General features: G+C 58.8%; 7 protein-coding genes and 1 pseudogene across 8 annotated transcripts; all 8 read right to left on the bottom strand.

Moving 5' to 3' along the window:
• Positions 1–1,123: 1,123 nt before the first annotated feature.
• LBRM_20_4730 (conserved hypothetical protein) lies at positions 1,124–1,411 on the bottom strand (the record flags this gene model as incomplete). The annotated part of the gene is made up of 1 exon (XM_003722975.1): positions 1,124–1,411. One exon carries the CDS (start codon positions 1,409–1,411, stop codon positions 1,124–1,126), a length of 288 nt encoding a protein of 95 aa, XP_003723023.1.
• A 708-nt stretch (positions 1,412–2,119) lies between these two features.
• Positions 2,120–3,178, bottom strand: LBRM_20_4720 (conserved hypothetical protein; the record flags this gene model as incomplete). The annotated part of the gene is made up of 1 exon (XM_003722974.1): positions 2,120–3,178. The coding sequence occupies one exon, from the start codon at positions 3,176–3,178 to the stop codon at positions 2,120–2,122; it is 1,059 nt and encodes a 352-aa protein (XP_003723022.1).
• A 137-nt stretch (positions 3,179–3,315) lies between these two features.
• Positions 3,316–4,650, bottom strand: LBRM_20_4710 (putative zeta tubulin; the record flags this gene model as incomplete). The annotated part of the gene is made up of 1 exon (XM_003722973.1): positions 3,316–4,650. One exon carries the CDS (start codon positions 4,648–4,650, stop codon positions 3,316–3,318), a length of 1,335 nt encoding a protein of 444 aa, XP_003723021.1.
• A 910-nt stretch (positions 4,651–5,560) lies between these two features.
• Positions 5,561–6,596, bottom strand: LBRM_20_4700 (annotated as a pseudogene). The gene is given in 3 exon segments: positions 5,561–6,209; positions 6,211–6,521; positions 6,528–6,596. Coding segments are annotated over 3 exon segments (1,029 nt in total).
• Positions 6,597–8,826: 2,230 nt separating this feature from the next.
• Positions 8,827–10,302, bottom strand: LBRM_20_4690 (hypothetical protein, unknown function; the record flags this gene model as incomplete). Its single annotated transcript, XM_003722972.1, has 1 exon — positions 8,827–10,302. The coding sequence occupies one exon, from the start codon at positions 10,300–10,302 to the stop codon at positions 8,827–8,829; it is 1,476 nt and encodes a 491-aa protein (XP_003723020.1).
• Positions 10,303–12,420: 2,118 nt separating this feature from the next.
• Positions 12,421–14,790, bottom strand: LBRM_20_4680 (glycerol-3-phosphate dehydrogenase-like protein; the record flags this gene model as incomplete). The annotated part of the gene is made up of 1 exon (XM_003722971.1): positions 12,421–14,790. The coding sequence occupies one exon, from the start codon at positions 14,788–14,790 to the stop codon at positions 12,421–12,423; it is 2,370 nt and encodes a 789-aa protein (XP_003723019.1).
• A 1,132-nt stretch (positions 14,791–15,922) lies between these two features.
• Positions 15,923–17,047, bottom strand: LBRM_20_4670 (conserved hypothetical protein; the record flags this gene model as incomplete). Its single annotated transcript, XM_003722970.1, has 1 exon — positions 15,923–17,047. The coding sequence occupies one exon, from the start codon at positions 17,045–17,047 to the stop codon at positions 15,923–15,925; it is 1,125 nt and encodes a 374-aa protein (XP_003723018.1).
• A 990-nt stretch (positions 17,048–18,037) lies between these two features.
• LBRM_20_4660 (conserved hypothetical protein) lies at positions 18,038–22,066 on the bottom strand (the record flags this gene model as incomplete). Its single annotated transcript, XM_003722969.1, has 1 exon — positions 18,038–22,066. One exon carries the CDS (start codon positions 22,064–22,066, stop codon positions 18,038–18,040), a length of 4,029 nt encoding a protein of 1,342 aa, XP_003723017.1.
• Between the last annotated feature and the right edge of the window lie 393 nt (positions 22,067–22,459).

Raw genomic sequence — 22,459 nt, 5'->3', positions numbered from 1 at the left:
CTGTTGCTCCTTCTGTTGGCGCTCCAGTTTATAGCGCTCATTCATGTCAAAATCCATCAATTGGGTCTGATGGTGACGCAGGCCAGTAACGTGGGGAGGAGGGAGGGGCCAGAGGGAAAGCGTCACCTGTTTTCTACGCTCAGCTTGCTAGCAAGCGCGTCATCGAGTGGAGTGTTCCGTCGGGTGCGCGCGGCTTGTGTAGACGAGCTTTGCATCCATGCCATTCATGCGGCACTGGGGGCACTGAAACGATGTGAAAACGGACGAAGAGCGAGGCATCGGCACCCGCATCATACAGGTGGCACACACGCACTGCGGCGCGGCGGCCGCCGCGCCATCCTCCTTCGCTCCGGCGCGACCAACGGTCGACGGGGTAGGCGTGGGAAACGCGCTCATACCTCTTGAAAGGGATGAGGGGAAGGGGGGGGGGTTCGGTTCCTATGCGGGGTTGTGTGCCAACGGAGGAGGAAATAACACTCCAGTCAGCGCTCGTCACGCGAAAAGCTGAAAGTCAATGGGGAAGCCACCGGTAAGAGAAAGAGAGAGAGAGAGAGACATGAGAGGATGGGAAAGGCGTAAAGGCATGCAGTGGTGGGAAGGGGGAGGGGTGAGTTGGAGATGAGTAGTACTTTGCCGCCATCGCCATCCCTGACAAGACTTTCCCACCCACGCGCACAAATAGAGAGCTAAAACTTAAGGATAGGAGGGTCATCAGCAAGAGAGGGAAAGAGGTATGCGTAATTACCAAGTCAAGTGGCGATAGAGGCCACGCCACCCACATTTCCATCTCCCCCTCCTTTCGGCAGCTTTTTGAATCGTCAGCGCCCATTTTGGGACTTGTTTGCTGAGGTGTGTATGGGGGGAGGGGGAGCAGATGGGTCACGTAGATGAGAGTGTGAGAGAGGCGGGGGAGCAAGTCCACTACGTCAGGAGGTCTGACATTTTATCGAAACGGCGCGACAAACAGCCCAAAAAAAAAACACACACACATGCGTGATGAGGCCGGTGAGGGAGTTCGCGCATTAGCAACGCCGCGACCAACGTTTTGTGTCTGCCGCATCGCCTCCCTGACCTTTCATTGCAAGAGCGACACTTCCACCCCCTCGCCATCTGCCACACTGCCTCAGATTGTATCGTACATGGTAGGCTCGGTACGGATCTTGTAGAAGACAGTCGAGACACCGGTGATGTGCGAGCAGATGGGACACAGGAGGCGCGAGTCTGGCTTGAAGTAGAGCTGCGCCGTACAGTTACCACAGACATACAAGGTGCCTTCCTTCTCGTCCTGCGCGAGGTCGCCAAAAGTGTCCTGGGTGGCGAAGATGTCGTGCTTCGACTCCTGCGTAGCGGCAGTGTCGCTGTACTTGCCCTCCTCTTGCTTTACCTCCTTTTTGGTTAGCGGCGCAGACATCGCTCGCCTCCTTTGCTTTGCTTTTGCACGTATGCTGACGATTTCGGACTCGTGCGCAGGCAGTGAAGAAAACGCGTCGTCGATGGAGCGATGACCGCGTATGTTTCACTGCAGTGCAGATGGGCACACACACGCACACCGACACAAGCACAGGCAGAGGTGCGTATACATGGGCGATGGTGTGTAGGTGTATTGTGTAACAATGGAGGTGGAGGAGAGCAGAGGAAGATGGAACGAAGCACGAGCCACCGAGACACATACACAAGAGCGCGCACAGGCACATGGACGCACATACTCACCGAGAGAGTACAACGGGAGTACCCGTGCACGCCTGCCGAATTCAAGACGTGAGAGCGGTAGGGAACGGGAACTTGTGACGCCCTCCCCCCTGCTCCTCCCCCGCTCTTGTGCAGTCGGCTCTGCGTCAAGCACATAGAGCGGCGGAAAGGGAGTCCCCGTCAAGTTCGCCAAAAACTGAAAAACACTCTAACGCCCACAACACACACGCACACCTGCGAGAAGAGCTGGGGCGCAGCGCACTCAGTTTGTTGCAGCTTTTTTTGAATGTGTCAATGCAAAGTACGTGTGCTTACGGGGAAAAGAGAAACAGGGGTAACGTAAGGTAGGGAAAGCGGGAGAGAGCAGCCGAGATGGGAGACCCACCCTGATCCACCTCACAGAAGCAGGCACTGCTCGCACCGTTCAAGCTCACCGCAGCAGCGGCCGCACACCAGACTCCAGTGCGGGCCACAAGGGCACCTTCTTTCGCAGCATCGTGTGGTACAGTTGGGCCGCAAAGCTGTGCAGTCGTTCCTGCAGCAGGCCCTTGAGCAGCAGGTTTAGCGTCTGTTCATTGCCGCGCACACGGCGGCGCTGCATCTCAGCGAGGATCGCCGTCACGCGGCTCCACTGCTGCGACTTCTCACACGCGAGAAGCAGCAGTGTGTACGTCTCTGCGCTTGACTTCACGGAGGACCCCTGCATGGCGTCGTAGAGGGAGAAACACGAGAGCGGCTGCTCCGAGAGCAGCAGCGTCTCCAGTGACGCGTTCAGGAGCGGTGTGGACACCGCTACGTGCTGAACTCGCGACAGAAGCGCCACCGCCTCCTCCACGTAGCCGCTCTCGTTCAAGCCCTTGAGCAGCGCTGTTAGCATTGGCGCGTCGACGGGAAGCTGCAGCGCGTGCACGGCGTCAGTGTAACGCGCCATGGCAAACTGCATCGCGTTGTTCACGTGGCACACAGTGAAGTACGCCGTGTACGTCGTTCGCGTCGGCAGCAGAACGAACTTGTCCGCATCAAGGAGAAGTCGGTTAGCGAAATGGAAGGCCGTTGTGCTCGGTGCTGTAACGATGCTGAGAGCCATCATGAGATGCTCCAGTGAAAGGGGGGTTGGGCTGATAAAGCAACGCTTTTGGTGAGTGTACAAGCGTCGCATGTCATCTAAGAATGGGACATCCTGCGGGGTTAGTGGCACCGCGGCGGTGTCCGCCCCGCTTGACCGAGACGCCAGCTGAGCTATGTCGTGTGTGCGACTAGGCTGCTGTTTTGTTGGCCCAGCCAGTCGACGGAGAAAGCTTGCGTGCGAGTAGAGCAGCATCACCGACTCACACGTTCTTGGCTGCAGAGCCAGATTCTGCGCATAGACGCCATTGAGCAGGAAGTGTGCCACTTCGTCTGCTTTCGCTAACTGGGGCATAGGCGAGGCTAGTAGCTCACACAACTGACGCTCCTTTCGCAGGTTCAGCTGTGCGTGTTCGTCGAGCATGAATGGCTTGTTGACGAGGCTACGCTGCCGGCTCAGCTCGCCTACGCGCTGCTGCTCCACAAACCGCTCTTGGTTAGAGGGCACGTAGGTCTCCCCGAATGGCGCCGCAATCCGGGTCGTGGTGACCTTCTGCCCTGTCACTTTATCCACGTGCGTTTCTGACTCAGGTAAGCCGGCACCACCGGGTCGGTTATGTAGGTAGGCCGAGCTTGCGCGGTACTCTTCTTCAGCCTCGGCAATGAAGCAGATCGAGTCGGGCAGCGGCTTCCATCGCTACCACACCGAACAGTACCACTGCCGCCACCGGAAAGTTGGAGAGCCGTTCGACTCAGCATGTCGTCAATGGGGACCGTTGGCACATACCCGGGCATGAAGGCCCTGCCGCCCTTGACAATGAAGAGCATCGCTCGATGGACGCACTGCCGCATGGTGGCGTAGCTGCGCTGTGGTACAGCAAGGAGCGTCAGTATCTTGTTACCGCCTGTCGTTTGCAGGTACGTGGGAGGGACGCATTGCATCAGAAGATCTGTGATACAGCCAGGGTGCCGGCCGTAGCCCAGCACCGGTAGAAGCAGCGCTACGAGGCTCTCATTCGCCTCCTTGAAGGTGACGCACCGCGTCAGCAGTGACGCGGCTGAGCACACACTGCTTCCGCTCGGCTCTCCAGGTGCCATCGCGTCGTCGTTGCGCAGGAGCAGGACCGCATCTGCGTGTCGCTGCAGCACCTGCAGTGTCAACGTGGCGTTCAGCCCCTGCGTCGCCACTTCACCGAGCGCCTGGGGGGCGACAGTGATGTTCACTAGGTGTCGCGCTCGCCGCTGCACTCCATACACGCCGCCGTCGAAGCCGTCGTTGCGCATCATGTTAGACTCGTAGACTTCGTCCACGTGCTGACCTGGCGGCGGCTCTGTGAAGTAGAGACGCAGGCGCGTTGTTAGCTTCGATGCGAGCCCGCTCCCCGTCCCACCAACGAGACTGTGAAGAACAAGAATGGCCTCAAAGTCGCCACTTCCATCTTCGGCGTTGCTCGTGCGGCGCGTCTCGCGGTAAATTGCCTGTAGCGCCTTTCCCAGCACATTGTCGTCCTCTTCGCGTTGATCCCGTCCAATATTTTGGAAAGCCCGCTGCACGGCTGCATTGCGCTCGGCGCGCCTGCTCTGCTCCGTCTTCACCCCGTAGTAGCCAAGACCCCAGTTGTTTCCACGGCCAGACTGGCCATAAACCACGTTCTCCGCACGAATGAAGTCGGGGTGCCGCTGCTGCACCCCAAGCACGACTTTCGGCTCTGTGTCGACGAGGATGCAGCGCGCTTTGCCGTCCTGCGCAAAGAAGGGCGACGTGTTCGCGACGGACCTCGACGTTTTGACTGCTGTGGATGATGCGCCGGAGGAGGTGCACAGTGCCAGCTGCGTGAAGAGTTCGTCACCGAGCTGATTGCCGCACTGCCCGATCAGCACCACGACAACAGCCATTCTCTGCCCCTTTTCGATTGCCTGTCTTCGTGCTGGGTGATGCACACACGCAGACAAAGGGTAGGCGGTGTAGAGGAAAAAGAGCGGAAGGGAGGATGGGCGGGGTGATCGAATGTGCAACTCTGAAGTCTTGGGTGACGTGCATCTCTTCCTCCAGTTACCTCAATAAGTGAGTGTGGTGTGTCCGTGTCCTCGTGTTGGCACCTGCAGTATCAGCACCACTGCCACCAGGCGACGGCGCGGTCAGCCAGACTCGCACTTGGACGTCGCTGAGAGCAACTTCTTCGATGGGCGCCTAGCGGACAGGAGATGACGCACCGCAGAGGCGCTACGTGCATGTGGCGATTTGTGTGTCTCGGTGTGAAAGAGGAAAACAACGGCTAGGCGTGTGTTGTGGGTGTGTGTGTGGGGGGGGGGGTAGGGGGAGAGGGCGGTGGAGCAGCGATACCAACGATAGTGGAAAAAAGGTTCACCAGGAAGGGAGCGCTGAAGCCTTCATGGCGGTGCGGCGGTGCTCACCAGGCCGAAGCGAAACGTAACGAAGTGGTGAGCCTCAATTAAGTGTGCGTGTGCTCGTGTGTGGATACACTGTCAGGCAGTGCCCCTCCCTCTGGGTGCTTTTGTTTAGCGGATTCGTGCAAATCACTCCTTCTCTGCAGCCATGCTGATATGCGCAAGCAGCTGCTCCTTCTCAGCCGTTTGGTTGGATAACGAAGAACGAACCACCGCCTGCTGGTGGGGGCCCTTCAGGTGTGTTCTCTTGCCTTGTGGTGGCTGCACACAATGTGCAGTCACGCTTCTCTCGCGGTGAACAGCAGAGAGGAGAAGCACCAGTGAGAGAATCCGCACCGATGACAGTAGGATCCTCTACCCGGGCGTACGTACGCTTTAGTACTGTCGCCGCATGGCGCTAAAGAGAGCTCGCGAGTTTATCAGAGCCATCTTTACCAGTACCATGCGCAACTTCCACAGGAGCCAATGGATAACGTAGGCGATAGCAAAGTGCTGAATCCAGCCACACTTGAACACCTCGGCGTAGGATGGCACAATAGTGTACCTCCGCCAACAGGATGCGCAGCTTTACGTACCAGATGAAGGGGTTGAGGTCGTCTAAATCTTCCCAGAGCCCCCGCACGACGTTCCCGTCGTTTCGCAGAACATCAAGTCCACCTCCCACCTCGACGTATGGACGCAGCACAACACATTGATTGCGCGCGGCATAGTTGCCGGCAAAGTGAGGTAGGCCTAACAAGTCTGCCGACTGGTGCGCGAGCCCTTGCAAAGGGCTCAACGTATATGTATGCCTGTAAGAGACTTGGGGAGGGAGGGAGGGGGAGTTGAGGAGACTTTGCGTCGTGTAGAAGAGCATGTCCGCCTTGGTCAGCGCGCACACGGGCGCCCCGCTCCACCTGTACGTTGTCGAGGTGGGTGTTGTGATATTGCCGAGTTCTTTTTGCATGGCAATTCGTTGGTAGCGCAGCAGCGGTGCCGCTGTCATATTTGTCTTCATTCGGTGATGGTTGATGTAGTACGAGAACTCAGGCAGGAAGTTGACCTCGCAGCGCGACGCCGAGGGGAAAGCTCATCAAGAAGTTCGCGTAGTCCGTCTTTCCGTCGCCGTCCCTGTCGTCGTCGGAGGAAAAGTGCGGTAGAATGCTTAGCGATGTCCCCTGCAGTGCCCCTTGGAAGAGGTCGGAACAGGTCCAGAGATACTCCTTGCCGAGCACAGTGCTGATGCGAACCACACACCGCCGTGTGAAGATCACTGTTGGCATCTCGTAGAAGTAGTTCGTCCTCAACTAGAAGTTCTGCATGGAAAGAGCAATGCTGAATGGGACGATGAGGACGGCCAACAGACAAAGCACGTAGAAGAGTCACGACGACAGCCCGCGGGGAGCATAGCGCACCCCGTAGTGCTCGTGATACAGAGGAAGGTGAATCATCATCTTGAGAGTTGGCCTTTGTGTGTGTGTGTGTGTGTGTGTGTGCCGGTGTACACGTTTTGTTGCCCTCTATAGATGGCTGTGCCAGTGTCTGGGTGTTTGTGTGTTTGTGTGCGCGCTACGATGATACGCAGCCGGTGACTTCTATGCGTACACCTCTCTCCGTGTAGAGGACATCGCTTCTTTTTCGGTCTGTTTTACTGCTTTCGGGGACTCTTTAACTCCGCGGAGGTGGAGACGGCGGGCGGGCCGGGTGGGGGTTTATCCGCCTCGGCTGTCAAGGAATAGGACGTGGTGTGAAGAGTGGGGCAGTTGGTTGACGCAGAAAGTGCGAAACAACCCAATCATACAGTGCAAGGAGAGTTCTTCGGCGCACAAGTAGGACGATCGACACCGTGTAGACAGACGCGCCATTGGTTAGTTAGGGGAGCAGGAAAAGGGAAAGGGAGCAAGAGGAGGAGGAGGCCGGAGGGGGGAGATAGGAGAGGGAGAGGAAAAAGGATCCCGTGTGTGGCGTTCTCGGCTTAGGCACAGGCATTGGGCGTGTGTGATTGGTGTGACGTCGCCTCGGAAGAGTATTTCGGGTGAAAGGCGGAGAGCAATGAGGGGTGAAATGGCTAAACAAGGGAAACGACACCCCAGACACGGTATGCACTATCACCACTACCCTAGACCCTCTATGCACGAACGAGCCCGTTAATTCTTCTCTCCTCAGCATTCGACTCGCACCTGAGAGTCTGGAGGGAGCGTCGCGTGTGGGCATTTGTCCCCAGTTATGCACGAGTTGGGGTGATGGAATTCTTCACTGGCACTTACGGTGAGAAAAAGAAATGTGTGTACCCTCTCCTGCTGCGGGCATAGCTCAGACTTGCATCCATCAGACGCCTTTTCGCTCTTTCCACAGGGTGCAGGTTCGTTTCCTTTCGCCTCTAGCACGAATACAAATTCCATGGGCCGGTAGCCTCTCCTGGCTCTCGTCCCCACCCCCTTGTTGACCTTCACCGCCCCGACCCCGAGGTAGCCCACAAGCTGCGTGAGAAGAACTGGAAGATGGCGAGGAGGACATTGAGAGGCGAGAGGGCTTAAGACAGCTAATACACACACACACACACACACACACACACACACATGTGAGCGCCTGTGTGTGTGCGGGGGTGGGCAGACAAAAGACGCTGCGAACTTGCGCCCTCACAACGAGTTTGCTTGAGGCCCTGCGAAGAGCTACCGTGCACTCAACAGACGCACGTTGAGAACTACGAAGCGAAAACTTACTTTTCCGGCTATCGTTGCTTTCGTCCAAGCAGGAGTGATCGCCTGGACCGCTCGATGACAGCTCAAGACCGCCACCGTACTCCCCTTTCACTTTGAGCACCCCACGACGCGACCCTACTCTGACATACAACCGGAGCCAAGCACCAAACTAACCCGGTCTGTCAAGAAGCATGTCACGTCCTGCAAAGCAGCTCTTATGGCACCTTACTCCCAAGCGCCAACCAAGTCGCCCAAGCACGACCCCGGCCCCACACACCAACGGCCAGCGAGGGCCCGGCGGGATGCGTTCGAGTCACGCCGACACTCTGCCCATCACACGTGGGTGGTGCGAACGCGTGCACTGTCGCAGGTCTCTCCGACGCAGCGCTGTCCAGGGCCCCACCGCCAGCATCAGCGGTGGTACGGCAGTGGCAGGGGTAGGGGGCCTGCGTGGCTTTCTCACCCAGAGAGAGCGAGGGATAGCGGGTCCTGTTGTGCCACGAGCTGAAGTGTTTCCTTCCATCATCCGTGGGCTCAGGGCGCAGAGCAGGGGTTGAAAGACTTGCTGTGAGGCGTGTGAGCGTGGGGAGGGGGGGGCGGTGGAGCAGTCCAGGAGGCAGAGCAGCACCTCCATTTCATGATGCAGTCACTCATAGAAGCACAGGTACACACACATACATATATATGAAACACGGTAGGGAGCGTTCCACCTACTGGCCAACAATAAGGCAGGAGGGAGAGGAGGGTGAGTAGGTTCTACAACACGGACCAGCTTATGCCATGCCCTCACTTCTCTTTTGGTTCACCCTTCAAAGAATAAGCCGTTCATTACGCAGCTGTGCACGACTAACGCAGTCCTTACGCTTCCATGCACAGAGCGGATTGGTAGATGGAGGGTAAGGGGCCAGCGAAATGAGGCGTTGAAGGGCACAGCCCACGAGACTGCTCGTGCTACACCAACCACGCAGGTCAGAGATGCAGTTCAGAGTTCTTTGCGAAGACGCTTGTCCTGTCGCGGACTCCGCTGCGAATTTGTCGGGGTGGCACGGATACCCTCCATGTATTCCAGTGGAAGAATATCGTCGCCCTCCAAGACGCGCGATAGATACTCGAGTGACGGCAACAACTCTTCGGAGGTTTCCTGTGCAATGTACGTCCAGCACTCCAGTGGCGCCGCCGTCACATCGTGTAGGTCAGTGCAGAGGTGTAGCTCGCGGTAGTAGCCTTTTTCATAGGCGTCCATCATCTCTAGCTGCGCCTGGCTGATTTCGTACGCAGCACCGCAGACGTAAGGTGGCATTGTGCTGCGGTGTTTCACCAGCCCCTGCGCCGCCTTCTTCTCTCGCAACACCACCGGTTCCACATTGTAATACCCGAAGTTATCACCGTTCGGGTAGCCGATGGGTACCTTATTGGCAACCAGCACGTAGTCGAGCAACTTTGCGGCACGGCGCTGGTACGGCGGGCCGATGCGGACGCACACCTGCTCCCATGACATGTTAGAGCCATACGCCAAGTACCAAGTCTTGACCTCCTGTGGCTCGGTGTTCACATTGCGGGCCTGCTTGTACACCATGAGGTGCATCGCTGTCGCGTACGAGTCGGTTTCACCGCCATCTGAGGACGCTGAGCCGGGCCTGGAGCACCGGCTGGTGTCTCCAGTGAGGCTACTGTCAGCTTGCTCGGCAGCCATGTTCACGTGTAGGTACTCACGGTAGGCCTTCTCCAGGAGCTGTACGTACGCTTGGCTGGGCGAAACCCGCGCAGAGTTAATGCAATTGCACCAGTGGTACACAGGCCAGCGCGACGTCTCCACTGCTTCTGCACCGCGTTGTGAGCCAGCGGAGGAAGGTGCAAGCGCGGCGACCAGCCCTGGTTGAGCCGGAACCCCTTGCGGCTTTGGCAGCGGGTGCCAGCACAGCTTCATGAGGGGCTCCACGAAGAACTTGCGCTCCAGCAGAGGCACGTCCAGCGCGGCGATCACGAGCGACTCGCACATCTGCGAGTCTGGAGTCCACGCGCCTCGGTGCACGTCGCTCATCTTGTAGCACATGAGCATGGCGTACACGTTGAACGACCCTTCGCGCGCGACAGCTTGCAGCAGCGGCTCACGCATGTTGGCGGGAAGCTCGTACAGCACACCCCGAACCCCATCGCGGAAAGCCGCCTTGTACTCGGGTGGCGTCTCGCTCCTGCACGGGCTCGGGGAGTGGCGCGTGGTTGATGGTTCACGGGCGACGAGATTGAGCGGGGCAATGTTGACGCAGCCCAGTCGCGGCCCCTCAGCACTCACCGCATCACACAGGAGGCGGTATCCAGGAAGCAGGGCAGGGTGAGCGGAGTGGATGACCGGTGTTGTACTGCCGGAGACGGCGGAAAGACACTTTTTCATCTCCGCTGCATCGACATAGGTTCCGTAGGCGAAGTAGTGAAAGCTGCTTGGCTTGTTCGAGTCCATTGTGGGCCCCATCTTTCCTTCCTTCCTGCTTAACGCGACAAACAAGTGGGTTCGGATACAAGAGTAAGCAAGAAGTGCGCTGCGGTGTGGGTCCTTCGTTCATGCCACCACGTTTGACAATGAATCGCTTCACCTGAAGGTACACAGAGGTGTGACTAATGCACCCACCCTCACGCAGACTCGAAGAACAGTCAGCAGTGGAAATGCTGCTCGGAAAGGAGTCTCTCTGTGTGTCTGCGTGTGGAGGAGTTTCTACTGTTGGAAGAAACTCAAGAGGAGGTTTCTATGCTCTTGAGTGAGCACGTGTTCCTCTATGTGCGTGGGCGGTGGCGTCACTGCGACACCAAGGAGGGGGAGGGTACAGAGGCGCGAAGTGGCACCGCTCAAATTGGTGTGCCGGCTGGTGGCAGCGTAGTGCATAAAGGAGGAGCACAAAAAACGGAGAGGCGTGGCGAGAGACTGAAAGTCTGCACTTCAATAGGGAGAGCAAAGCGACGAGGTCCCCCCCCGGCAACAGCAGCAGCAGCAGCAGCACACCACTAGCAATGCAATCAGTAGCCAGAGGAGACGTGTGCGGGTGGATGAGGCGCATATGCACCCACACACTCGCACAAACAGGGCAAGAGATGAGGTTGGAGGAGGAGAACCGGAGTGGAGCGTCAATGACGTTAGAGAAAGTGAGTGGCGGCCGAAGCAGACACTAGAGAGGGCGGACGAGTAGACAACGCCCAAGTACAGAGATGCAGATGCGCTATGGGGGTACAGGTGGACTTTGGGGGTCTCAAAGTATACCTTTTCCGATATGCAACATACGCTCAACTTTACTCTGCACTGGCCTCTCACAGGCGCATCACGCCCTGCGTAACGGTAGTAAACACGCAGTACAGCAATACGTTGTCTCGGTGATCTGAGGAGAGCCTCTGTTTCAAACTCTACCTACCCCTGCTTGACCGGTCACCACCTGGTGTATCCTTCGGGGGGACACGCAGGCTCCCCACAGCAGTGGGCAGCGAGGGCCGGGTGGAATAAACTGGAGTTACGCTGAAACACTGCTTATTATGTGGATAGTACAAACGTGTTCGCTGTTGCAGGAGGCCCTGAGGCAACGCCGTCCACAACCTCACTGCCAGCGTCAGTAGCGGTACATCGCTCTGACTTTCCAACGTCGTAGGCACTTGCTCCTGTCCGTACCAGAGGTAGTTCGGCAGTGGCGGGGAGAGGGGGGAAGGGGGCTGCCTTCCCCGCACAGAGTGGGGGGTACACTGGACTCTGCGATGCCACGCACTGTGGTACCATGGCCTTCCGGGGATGTACGGAGTGCTGGAAGCAAAAACAAAGTCCGAAGCCAAGCGCGGCGCATGCCGTCACGTCCGCAATCCGCTGCTCTGCCAGAGCAGTGGAAGAGAGGCGGAAGTGAGGATCTGCACTTCGTCACGATGCATTTCCCCTTTCAAGAAAGTGTAACGTACAGGAGTCGCACTCCTCACAATCGCACGAAACAGCGGATGCGCTGGAGCATCTATGTCACCTAATAACCCCCCTCCGCGCTCGGTGACACACACACACATACGCATGTTGGGGTGCTCCAGTGATGGATCGGATTGCCCAGACCCTTTTCCTTCTCTCTCCCTCCCTTCGTACTGCGGCTTGCCGTTTGTGTCAGGGCTGCATTTTCGTGCCGACTACTGTGGAGAGCTGAAGCAGGGAGGAGGGGAGGGAAGAGAGTCACAGCGAAGAGAAGAGAGGCGCAGTCAGGTGAAGAGGTGGTGCATGAATATCACCGACATGGTGAGAGATGGGGGCAGGCCGATGGAAGCAGAGGAGTGGAGGGAAGGCGATGGGAAATCCATCTGGGCAGAATCTGTACAGGCAGGGGGGGGAGAGAGAGAGAAAGGCAGCAAGAGTGCGGGTGCCTCTCTGTGTGCGTAACTGCGTAGGGCTATGTTGGTAATGGTGGCGATGATGGTGGGGATGGACTGGCAGGTGGTTTACTACCATGGCGCACAAGAACACGGCTGGAGCTGCACACGAGCGAGGGATGCAAAAGAGACACCGTCTTGTCCCAACACGAATGCTCCGCGCCACTGCCACCACCACGCGCCACATCAACAGAGCAATTCACACAGCCACTGTCACGCTGTGCACAAGATGCCGCGCCTCTTCGATCTCTGATAATCGCCTGGCTTCATCCCACTGCAGCAGATCACCCATGATGTTCGCCAGCGTCGGTATGGCCTGCAGGGCTTCGATGGGGCTCGTGTACGCGACATGGGTGCGGCGGGCTAAAACGTCCACTAAGCGCTCGGCGTATGTGTCCTTCACAAGGGCCACCAGACGCGCCTGTGCGTCCATCAGCCCGCAATTCGTAGCGGTGCAGAGGGAAGTCGGTGTGACCAGTTGAAGATGACGCGTGCGGCACCGGTGGATCTTCTTGAGCGTCTTCTGTGAGAACAGCGGCGGCTCGTGGTACACAAGGGCGTCGACCACCTCCTCAGCAATCCGGCGTGCCAACACTGGGGCACCGCCGTACACGTGGAGGAGCGGGACGTCTCGGCGAGCAACACCAGCAACGCCACCAGTGACGCCTGCAGAATGTCCAGCAAAGGACACAGCTTGCTCAACGCCACCCTCGTCGCCTACCCGGTGCAGTGGCACTGAAGAGAAGTGCAAGGCGTAGCTTCGATGCAAAAGTGCCCCAACCCACGGCACTTCTTTGGGTCCCTTCATATGCGGGACAATTTGCGACACGCACGAGAGTAGGCGTGATGCATCCACAGACACGCCGGCGCTACTCAGCATCGAGAGCGTACGCTGTCGCTGGGCGGCATACCCGTCCACAGGGCGCAGCGCGGCGTTGGTGTTCGCCACCGCAGTCGCCGGCAATTGTGGGAGAAAAGATATGCTCGGCCCCAGCATCACGCACTGGTCCCACCAAGGTAGCACCATCACTGAGGCAAAGCTCAATCTCGGAGAGCTAAAGAGTAGCGCCGCGGTCTGCATTGTCTCCGAAAGCGGCGAAAATGAGGCCACTGTTTCCTGTCTTACCTCGTGTCCATCTGTGGGTGGCGTTGGTGGGGGTGGCACAGCATGCACGGCGTTGGCAGGAGCTATCAGGTAGGAGTACGCCTGGTAGCCGGCAAATGCAGCCGGAACTGTGTCACAGGCATTTTTATCGTATATGGCCTTGACGGTATCCACCCAGCAGCCTGTGCAGTTGACAACGCTGCGTGCATAGACGTCTGCCGTGGTCTCCGCATCCGGATTCAACGCTACACTTCTTGTCGATGCATCCAAATCGGCAGTGGATGGGTGTGACGAGGCGTTGCTCTGTCCCCGCCGCCGCCGCAAGAAGGGAAACCGTGCCGGCTCAGGCGACACTGGCGAACTCGCCGTGGCTGCCTTCGCAGCCAGCGCGTCTTGAACAGAGACCCGCATGACGGCCGCGCACGAAGAGGCGCGGGTCGAGCTAGACGATGAGCACATCTCCGTGTTGGTCGGCGCAGAGGCCTCCTGGATGGAGAACACAGGGACGTAGGATAAGACAGTCACGCCAAGCTCCTCTGCGGTGCGTGCGAGCGACACGGCGACTGTATTGTTGTGCAGCGCAAAGTCGTTGGATATGACGCCGCCTCGAAGTTGCACGGATGAGGAAGACGGCGCCAAGCTCTGTGCGAGGGCCGGTAGACGTGCTTCGACGGCGAACCGAGGCAGCACGATGTTTGGACGAAACGGACCGCAAAAGATGCTCATCACCGTACTCACCATCGCTGCGCAGACGTACTCAACCATCTCCAAGGTGTGCAAGGCTGGCAGCAGTGTCGTTATGGTACGCGTCGAATCAACAGACAATAACGATGAAGTTCTCGCTGGAAGTTCGGTCACGTGTACCGAGGAAGCGGTGTTATCATTGGTGGCCCCTGCTCTGGTCGCTATTTCGCAGTTGCTTCCGCCCACGGTGCCTCCCCATCGCCAGCTCTGCCAGCGTCGCAGCAGAGTGTCAGGGGCTGACACGCACCGCGGCGCGACGTTGCACCACGTTGTCTCCTCCTCGATCACTGTTGCCGCCATCCGCAGCCAGTCCCAGTTGCGCTGTCGAATGGCTCGCTGCACGTAAGGCAGCGCACCTGGAGAGACAGAAGGCATGCACGAGGTTGTGCTGCCTCCGCCGAAGTCTGCCGCGTCGACCAAAGCCACTCGTAGCCCGCGCTGTGCCGCGTCGACGGCAGTGTAGAGGCCTGTAAGGCCTCCACCGATAACAAGGAGGTCAAATGGATCCGCCGCCGTACTCCGCTGCAGCGCCGCCCAGCGCGAAGAGCGGCGTGCGGGACTGTTGCTGACATCGCCGGGTCCACTGGCTGACCGGTAGGTCGATGCCGGCAGTGCACTTGAGGAGCGAAGATGCCACCGCCGATACACAAATGTCCCGGCAGCGGCGACGGCTGCAGCTCGCAGCAGGCGCACGTGCAGCCGACGACTTCGCCGGCTCATGCCACTGAAGAGAAGGTTGGGCTTGGGTGGGTGGTACCGGGAACACGAGTGTCACGTGTAACGCTCTCTTTGCGCGAGACCAGAACGCGTCGCTATGAAACGGAGAGACGAGTGAGTTAGCCTCAGCCGCTCTACCAGCCCGTTTGCTTCTCTGTGCGTATGCAGAAGTGTCACCGCTAGCCTCCGTCCCTCGTGAGGTGCTGGAGTTCCTCCGCAGAAAGCTCACGCTGACCCCCGCCTCACTTTTTGCGAGTCCCCCAGTAGCTGCAAAGGGGGTACCGCCGGAAAAGCGAAGCGCGGGGAAAAAAACGAAAGCAAAGGAGGATTGAGGGAGAAGAACGAGTACGACGCATTGCGTGGAGAAGCAGGAATGTGAAGAGAAGAAGGGAGAGAGAAGCTGGCCACGGCAGCAACGCGTCTGCTACGCTGATGTATACGAGCGTGGCGGGTGCTGCCCGGCAGAGTGTTTTCGAGAGAACATCCCGAGAGGGGGAGGGGGAGTGGTACAGCGCAACGCACCGAGGCAATTACCTGACGGTCCTTCTACCTAGTAGAGACGGCGTCCCATATTTTTCTTAGAAGGGTAGAGGCGCATGGACGAGTACATCGGCCTCTCTGGCGGCGCACACTTCCTGCGCCACAATCTGGACTTCAGAGGGTCAAGCGTCTTTGCAAGGTACCCCGCTTTCCTCTTCCCGACAAGGAAGTAGAGAACAAGGACACACACGTCCACACATGGCCAGAATGATACCCAACGCTTCTTACACAGCTTAATCGACTCATGCATTACACGTGTGTCACTGCACACCAACACAAAGGAAAGAAAAACTAAATGAAGGAGAGAGCAGCGAGTGCATTAGAGGGAGGGAGAGACAGTGGAGAAGTTCTCCATGAGTGGAGGAGTGTGTGCGTCCATGCGCTCGCTATTCGTGGCCCCTGTGACATCAGGGGAGGGGGGCAACCCACAACGGCTTTCTCTCTCCTTCACGTATGAATGCCGAGGGGCTACCGGCACACAGGTGCACTCGCCTAGTGACACCCACGCATCTGGAGAGAGCGATACACCAGCGGATCGCCACCTTTGGCAGAAGAAGGCGAAAAGGCATTCCCCTTACTCCCCACCCGTAAGTCCTCACCGCTTCTTGTAAAGGGATGGGACTAGCACATCACTCGGCTCGTGGCGCAGTTGCGTGTTGGCAGCCGCCTGCTTATCCTTCTTGATGAAGTCGAAGGCAACAAAGTAGTCTCCGGCGACGTCGCTATAATCCATGTCGAAGCCGATGTCTTCGACGAGCTCTGCAAACTTGCGTGGGAACGGCACACGGGAGCGCACTTCGATGATTTTGAGCAGTCGCTTTGGCTTCAAGATGCGGAAGGCCTCGAAGAGGCTCTTGACATAGTCCGTCGCCATTAGACTGAGCGAGAAGACGCAGATGTCCACGCTGTTGTCCTCGAGGGGCACCCTGGTGGTGTCCGCCACCGTCACCAGGGGATTCAGAGCAAAGAAGTCGAAGGAGTGCACCGTGTAGCCCTTCGGCTTCAGCGCCGCGGCGATCTGGGCTTCGCCGCAGCCCATATCCGCCACCACCCACGAGGGTGGGAGGTGTCCTGGCATGCTCTTCCCCTTGTTCGCGAGAAACCGCCCACGTCGATCCCCTAGAAGCGCCTCCACAATGAGTGTGTTCGGGTTCATGGGCCACTGCACAAGCTGTTGGTGGTAGCCAGTGTGGTAGTCGCGGAAGGTTGACTCATCGCGCAGCAGCCGACTCGCTAGCGCTGTAGGGGCGTTGTACACCTGCTCATTCAAGAGACGGAATGTGCTGGCATTCAGACGTGCGCGGAAGTGGTCGAGTAGATCCTCGTCACCTTTCTGCCGCAAAACACGACGGCGCTGAGCGGCGCTACTAGCCCCGGCTGCCTTGGCCAAGTTCTGCCGCCCGGGGTCGACGATGCTGTTGTATTTAGGGACGCGATGCTCCTTGCGGTAAATCTTCTCCTCCATCTTGTTGGAAAACGGCACATTTTTGCGGTTATTCGCCGAGTCACGGCTCGCCGTGTAGTCGCCATGTGACACCACCGGCCCTTTTAGCGTGCTACCATCCTTACGCTTGACAGCCGCCTCGGCAGCTGCAGCTGCTGCGCTGCTGCTGCTGCCTGAGCCACCCCTACTACGCACAAGTCCCTGGGACGCTCTCTTGGCCTCCTTTTTCTTTTGTTTCTTATCGTATTTCTTGCGGAAGTGGCGGCCGCCAAGCATGTCTGAGAGCCCTAGCGCACTGCCGTAGTTGAACGCAGCGGGGATAAGGGGTGGGAGAGACTAACCTGTGGTGCGAATATGTGGCACACACGCATGCGGAAAAAGAGGAAGAGGGAATGCAGAGAGAACTAAGAGAGCGTGTAGCAGCAGCTCAACGATGAGCACCGTCACCGGCCCATTGGTGACACACGGTGAGCAAGAGAGGAGAGGAGAGGAGAGCAGAAAAGACGACACGGTCGGAGACGTGGGTGTTTGAAGGCGTCGCACTCCAGTTACACATCCATGCCAAAAGCAAAGCGTGGGCGTAAGTGCGAAGAGGTGAAGAGAGGGGGAGGGGAGAGGAGATGAGCCGAGATGAGAGAAGCACAAGTAGCTTCATTCCCCGCGTAGGTGAATGAACGGCAATGACATGAACCAGAAGAAGGTGGAGGGACGAAAGACTCAAGTCATGTAGGATGAACGACTTAAATCAGCGATCGAGGCCGGTGCAGGGACAAGGTGCGGTATGTGCGCATTCACCACTTTGGTCTCTGTGGGGGGTGGTGCCTTCGGCGAGCTGGGTGAGTCAATGCAGGGATGTGTATACACGTGTGTCTAATAGGCGGTGCCGTAGTAGAGCTGCCCGCGCAGACGCACACGTCGATGCCCTCTGCCACTTTTATGACGAAGTTATGCCCACCAACAAACGCACGCGCACATCTGCTGGCAGCGGTCCGTGCGCACGTCCGCTCTTGAGGTAGGGGCAGTGCTGTCTCCGCAGTCCAATGGCGACGTGGGGCTTCGGCAATGTGCCACACGGGGAAGGGAGGAGGGGGGAGAGGAAAGGCAGTCCGCGAGCGGTGGTCCTCTTTTGCTCGTGTGCGTCTTGCTGGCATCCAGTGCTTCACCCTCACACTCCTCCCCCTCCCCCCGCCCACGCCTCGTGACACGCGCAGAGAGATGTAGATATGTATGTCGATATCATGACCACCACAGCCCTCGAGCCGCATACTACAGGCACTCCTCATCGTCCGTTCCCTCATCGCTCTGTGACGTCTCAGAGACACTGGCGTGGCTACCGGATGCCGCAGTACGTCCGTCCTCAGCAGCCAGTCGCCGTCTCGTCTGAGCACTTCGGCGGCCGGCAGCCGCCGTGCTCTTCACGATGGCGGCACACTGCGCCAGGAACTCTTCTCGGCTTCCCGAAATGCGGCGCAGCACCTCCGAGGCACTTGTGTGGAAGCTGCTCATACGGTACTCATGCGCCTGTACCCCAGGATCGGTGTAGACACGTGTGGCCATGGCATCGTCAACCGCGGCAGGTACTCTCGCGACGGACGTGTTTGTGTGGCGGGTGCTGTTTGCAGGGTGAGGCTGCAGAGAGAGCGTCGACTCCACAACTTGTACACTCGACGACTTGACAGTGCCATCAGCCCCTACTGCGTCGTCCTCCCCTGCCATCAATGTGCTCGTGCAGGGAGACGTCCTCGAGATACCGGAGAGTGACTCTACTGTGGCGCTGGGCGAGATGGCCGATACATCCGTGGCCGCCACGGCTATGCCTGGTGAGGACGTCCGACGGACTTGTGCATCGTGTCGCTCGCCTTCATCTTCACCACAGATTTGGGTAGTCCTCCTTGATGAAGGGGATGGTGCTTCCGCAGAAGGAGCGAGGCGCGCGAGTCGACCACTCTCCTCAGAGGCAAAGCGCGTCGCGCCTGTAAGCGGGGTGACCTGGGAGTGGCCGGCTGTAACGCGTCGTCTATCCGCCGCGTCACCTTCCCTGGAGTGTGCAACGTGCGCTTTCGCAAGCACGCTCGATGCAGGGGCGGTAGCGCCCCGTAAACTAGCAGGGTGGGTGAGGCGGCCCTCCCGCTGAACATCGCGCGCCACACGGGCAGACACCAGCACAGCTGGGTGAGCTGGTTCATCCAGTCGGGCTGCGGATTCCAACCCCACTTTTCCTACACCGCTGATGGCATTTGCGCCGGAGGAGCAGGGTACCGACGAGCTCGACGGCGACGGTGTTGCGGTGGCCGAGTGGGCAAAACGGAGGTGCGGGGATCCCGTAGACGTTATAGGTGTCAGCAGAGCGGTACGTAGCTGCTCTCGCCGCATCTCGCTCACCGCCTGCTCCTCCGCCTCCTTGGCTTTCTTTTTGTAGGCGCGGAACTGCTCCTCAAGTCGAGCGCGGCGGCCGCGCTCATCGTCGAGTTGCTGACGCAGCCTCTGGAGCGGCTCCGCGGCACTTGCAGCAAGGGCCTGCATTTTTGTGTCCTTCTCGCGGAGCTGGCGCTTCAGCTGAGCAATGGTGTCTTCAGAGCGCACTTTATAGGCCGCTGCCGAGCGCTGATGCTCGTGCTGTCTCTCTTTCCACTGCAGCTCCGTCTGAGCGGCCTTCATCTGCGTCTGCTGGTGCTGCGCCTGCTCCTCGAGCACGTCCTGCTTGAGGCTTTCCATCTGCGACCGGAGAAGCTCGATGGTGTGGTTTGCGGTGTCTATGTGCTGTTGGAGTGTTTTTACCTGCTCCGCCGCGCTCGCCTCTTGCAGCTCCAGCCGCCGCTTGTAGTCGCTCAGCATCTCTTGGTGGGAGGTAGCCTCCTGCTGCGTGGCTGAGTCTCGCTGAAGCAACTGCTGGCGCAGCTCTTGTGCCTCAGCGTGCAACGAGGCACGCTCTGCCTCCAACTGCTGTGCGCGGTGCATAGAAGAGTTCACGAGCTGCTCGTATTCGCCCTTGAGAACCGTGTGGGCTTCCTTGAGTAATTTGTACTTTCGATGGTTCTTTTCAAGGTAGGACATGCGCTTTGTCGCCTCCGCTAGCAAGTCCTGGTAGCTCTGCGAGGTTTGTGTGAACTCCGCCTCTACCTGGGCTAGGGCAGTCTGCGCCGATGCCTCTTGCTGCTCCCGCCGTTCCTCAGCGGTGCGCGCCAGCTGCTGTAACTGCGCCTCACGCGCTTGCCAGTCCACTTCCCTTGCCTTCCAAACCTTCACTAGCGATTCATGTTCTGCGACCTCAGCGGCAGCTTTCTCCGCCAGCGCACGCCACTGCACCACCTGCGCTGCGTACTCGCTTTGACTGCTCGCGAGGGCGGCATACTTGCCTTGCAGGACCTCCAAGGCGTGGGCTGAGTCTTCATGGTCCATTTTACGCTGAGCTGCCTCGCGACGCGCAAGCCGTAGTTGTTCCTCTGCTTCCATCAGACGCTCCCGCTCCGTCTGCAGCGACGATTGAAGGAGCTGCTCCTTGATGGAGAAGGACGTCGCGAGCTCGTCAGCCGTCTGCTTCGCTGCGCTCGCCCGCTCGTGGGTGAGGGACTGACGCAGCTCTGCCAACGCCTGTGCATGATCCATGCGCAGCTGCAACATCGCCTCCTCCCTCGCCTGCAGCTCGGCTCGCAGCTGCTCGGCGACACGAGCGTCAGCGAATGCTGTGGCAGAGGTGGCGGAGTGTGGCAACACGGCGGGTGCGACAGTCACTAAATCAGCAGCAGTGCACGACGGAGGCGCATGGACTCTCTTCGGATGTGGAATGAGTTCCCTGAGCTGAGGAAGGCTGCCTCTTTCAGCAGCACCTTCCTCGTGCGCACGCCTCTCCCCCATTGAGACTGTCGTGCATGAAGAAGACGAGAAGGACGATGACGCGGGCATATTTCGTGGGTGTGACGCAACCGTCGCTGTTGCAGTTGCACGCTGCGGCGGGGACGACGTCGCCCAGGCTGGGGCTGGTGGTGGAGGATCGATGAGCAGTTCCTTGAAGATGTTTTTCCACCTCCGTCCAAATTGCGACAGCATCCCAGCAGGCGCAGTGTCCCTCGTCTTCCGCAGGCCAGAGCGGGTGTGAAGGCAGGACTCGTCTCGACTTCGGCTCTGTGCTGAGCCAGGGCTCATGAAGAGCGGTGTGGCTGGGTCAGACACGGGAGTTCCGCTGAGCTGCTGCGATGGCGAGCGCCGCCGACGCACGGCAGAAGATGCGGTAGGTCTCTGCGTGGATTGCTGCGCCGCCATGTGGGCACGGTACGCTGTGGCCTCGGTAGTCTTAGCTGTTTGCGACGGTGATGATGCTGCTGAGGAGCCATATAAAGCAGAGAACGACGCCGGTGACGGCGTATAGGAGGCGGCTCCGGCAGGAGGAAGATCACGGCAGTCCTGGCGTTCCTGTCGCTGCCTCCACGGAGGCGGTGAGGAAAAGCCGGGTAGGTGTGACGAAGATGCGTGCAGATCGGGGCGGCGCAAGTGGCGCGGTGGCTTTGCGAGAGACGCCGGGGATGACTGCGCGGTGCCGTTAGAAAAGTTTAGCGTTCGATGCGGCGTCGACACCAGTGGCAAAGAACGCCGGTGAGGCGGCTGCGCCTGCAGAGACGGAGACCCGACAGTGGCAATAGTAGCCTGACGAAGCGCACGAGACGCGTGCCACTGTCCGTGGTGGCGACTAACGGACAGCGGCTCGCGATTGGCTCCGTCATCCTCGTAGTTGTCATTGTCCTCCCCTGCCTCATCTCTCTCGTAGACGTCCGTGTTGTCGTCACTCGCAGTGACGTCGGGCAGTGCATCGCCTTTGTCGCTGTCGAAGTGGTCGTCGTCGCTGGTGCCGTACTCGTTGTGCTCGATCTGTCTCGTGTGTTCTGTCACGGGTGCGCGCAAACGCCGCCAGTCGTTTGGAGCGCTGCCATCGTTGTACGAATCTCTCATTCTCCGGGAAGAGGATTGCACCGTCGACCTCGGCTGAAGGTCTGCACTGACGCCGCTGCGACCATCGCTGTAGCTTCTGCGGGTGCTGCGGTGGGGTTTATTGCGCCGCACCTCGGCATCCCTCTCGTCCTGCAATGAGTCCTGGAATCCTCTGTTATGACAGCGCTGCCCGCGCTTCTGCCCCCTCTCCACCACTCTTGCGGCTCTCGGCCTCCCGTCGATTTCCACCGTCGATGCCGCGGCGCCGCGGCCGGTCAGTTGGTAGAGCTGCTCGATGCCGTGGTCAGTGCGGTCGATAAGTCGCTGCAGCTCTCGCGGAATGTCGTGCTTGTTGTATGTACTGTGTGTCATTGTTCAGGAGGAAATGAGGGAGGAAGCCGCACAGGCACCTTTGCAGAGTACGTATAGCAGTGCAGGCGTACCTGGGTAAAGACACTTGCGGGAAGCGGACGTCTCAAGTCAGCGACGCGACAACCCCAAAGAAGAAGAAAAAGTGCGCGGGTGCGTGTAGTGTGGATCAGATTCTATGGATGCGCATATATATGCGCCTTGTGTTCGGTACGTATGTCCGGTACAGGTATACGTGATTGTGTATGAGCGCATGGATATGTGGGCGATGAAGCAGATCCAGCGTGCGCAGCGGTTGCTGCGGCGAGTCTTCGTCGAGGTATGCCCCGTGCTCTTGGCTCTACAGGTGGGAGGCTAGCGCGCCGTTGCGGTGTCTCGCCAGGTTGACCCTTTGCT

The sequence above is a fragment of the Leishmania braziliensis genome, assembly GCF_000002845.2.
Source record: "Leishmania braziliensis MHOM/BR/75/M2904 contig, possible fusion of chromosomes 20 and 34".
In the NCBI taxonomy this organism is placed as follows: Eukaryota; Euglenozoa; class Kinetoplastea; order Trypanosomatida; family Trypanosomatidae; genus Leishmania; species Leishmania braziliensis.
The sequence above is the reverse complement of the archived record's forward strand: the minus strand, read 5'-3'. Positions and strand labels throughout refer to the sequence as shown.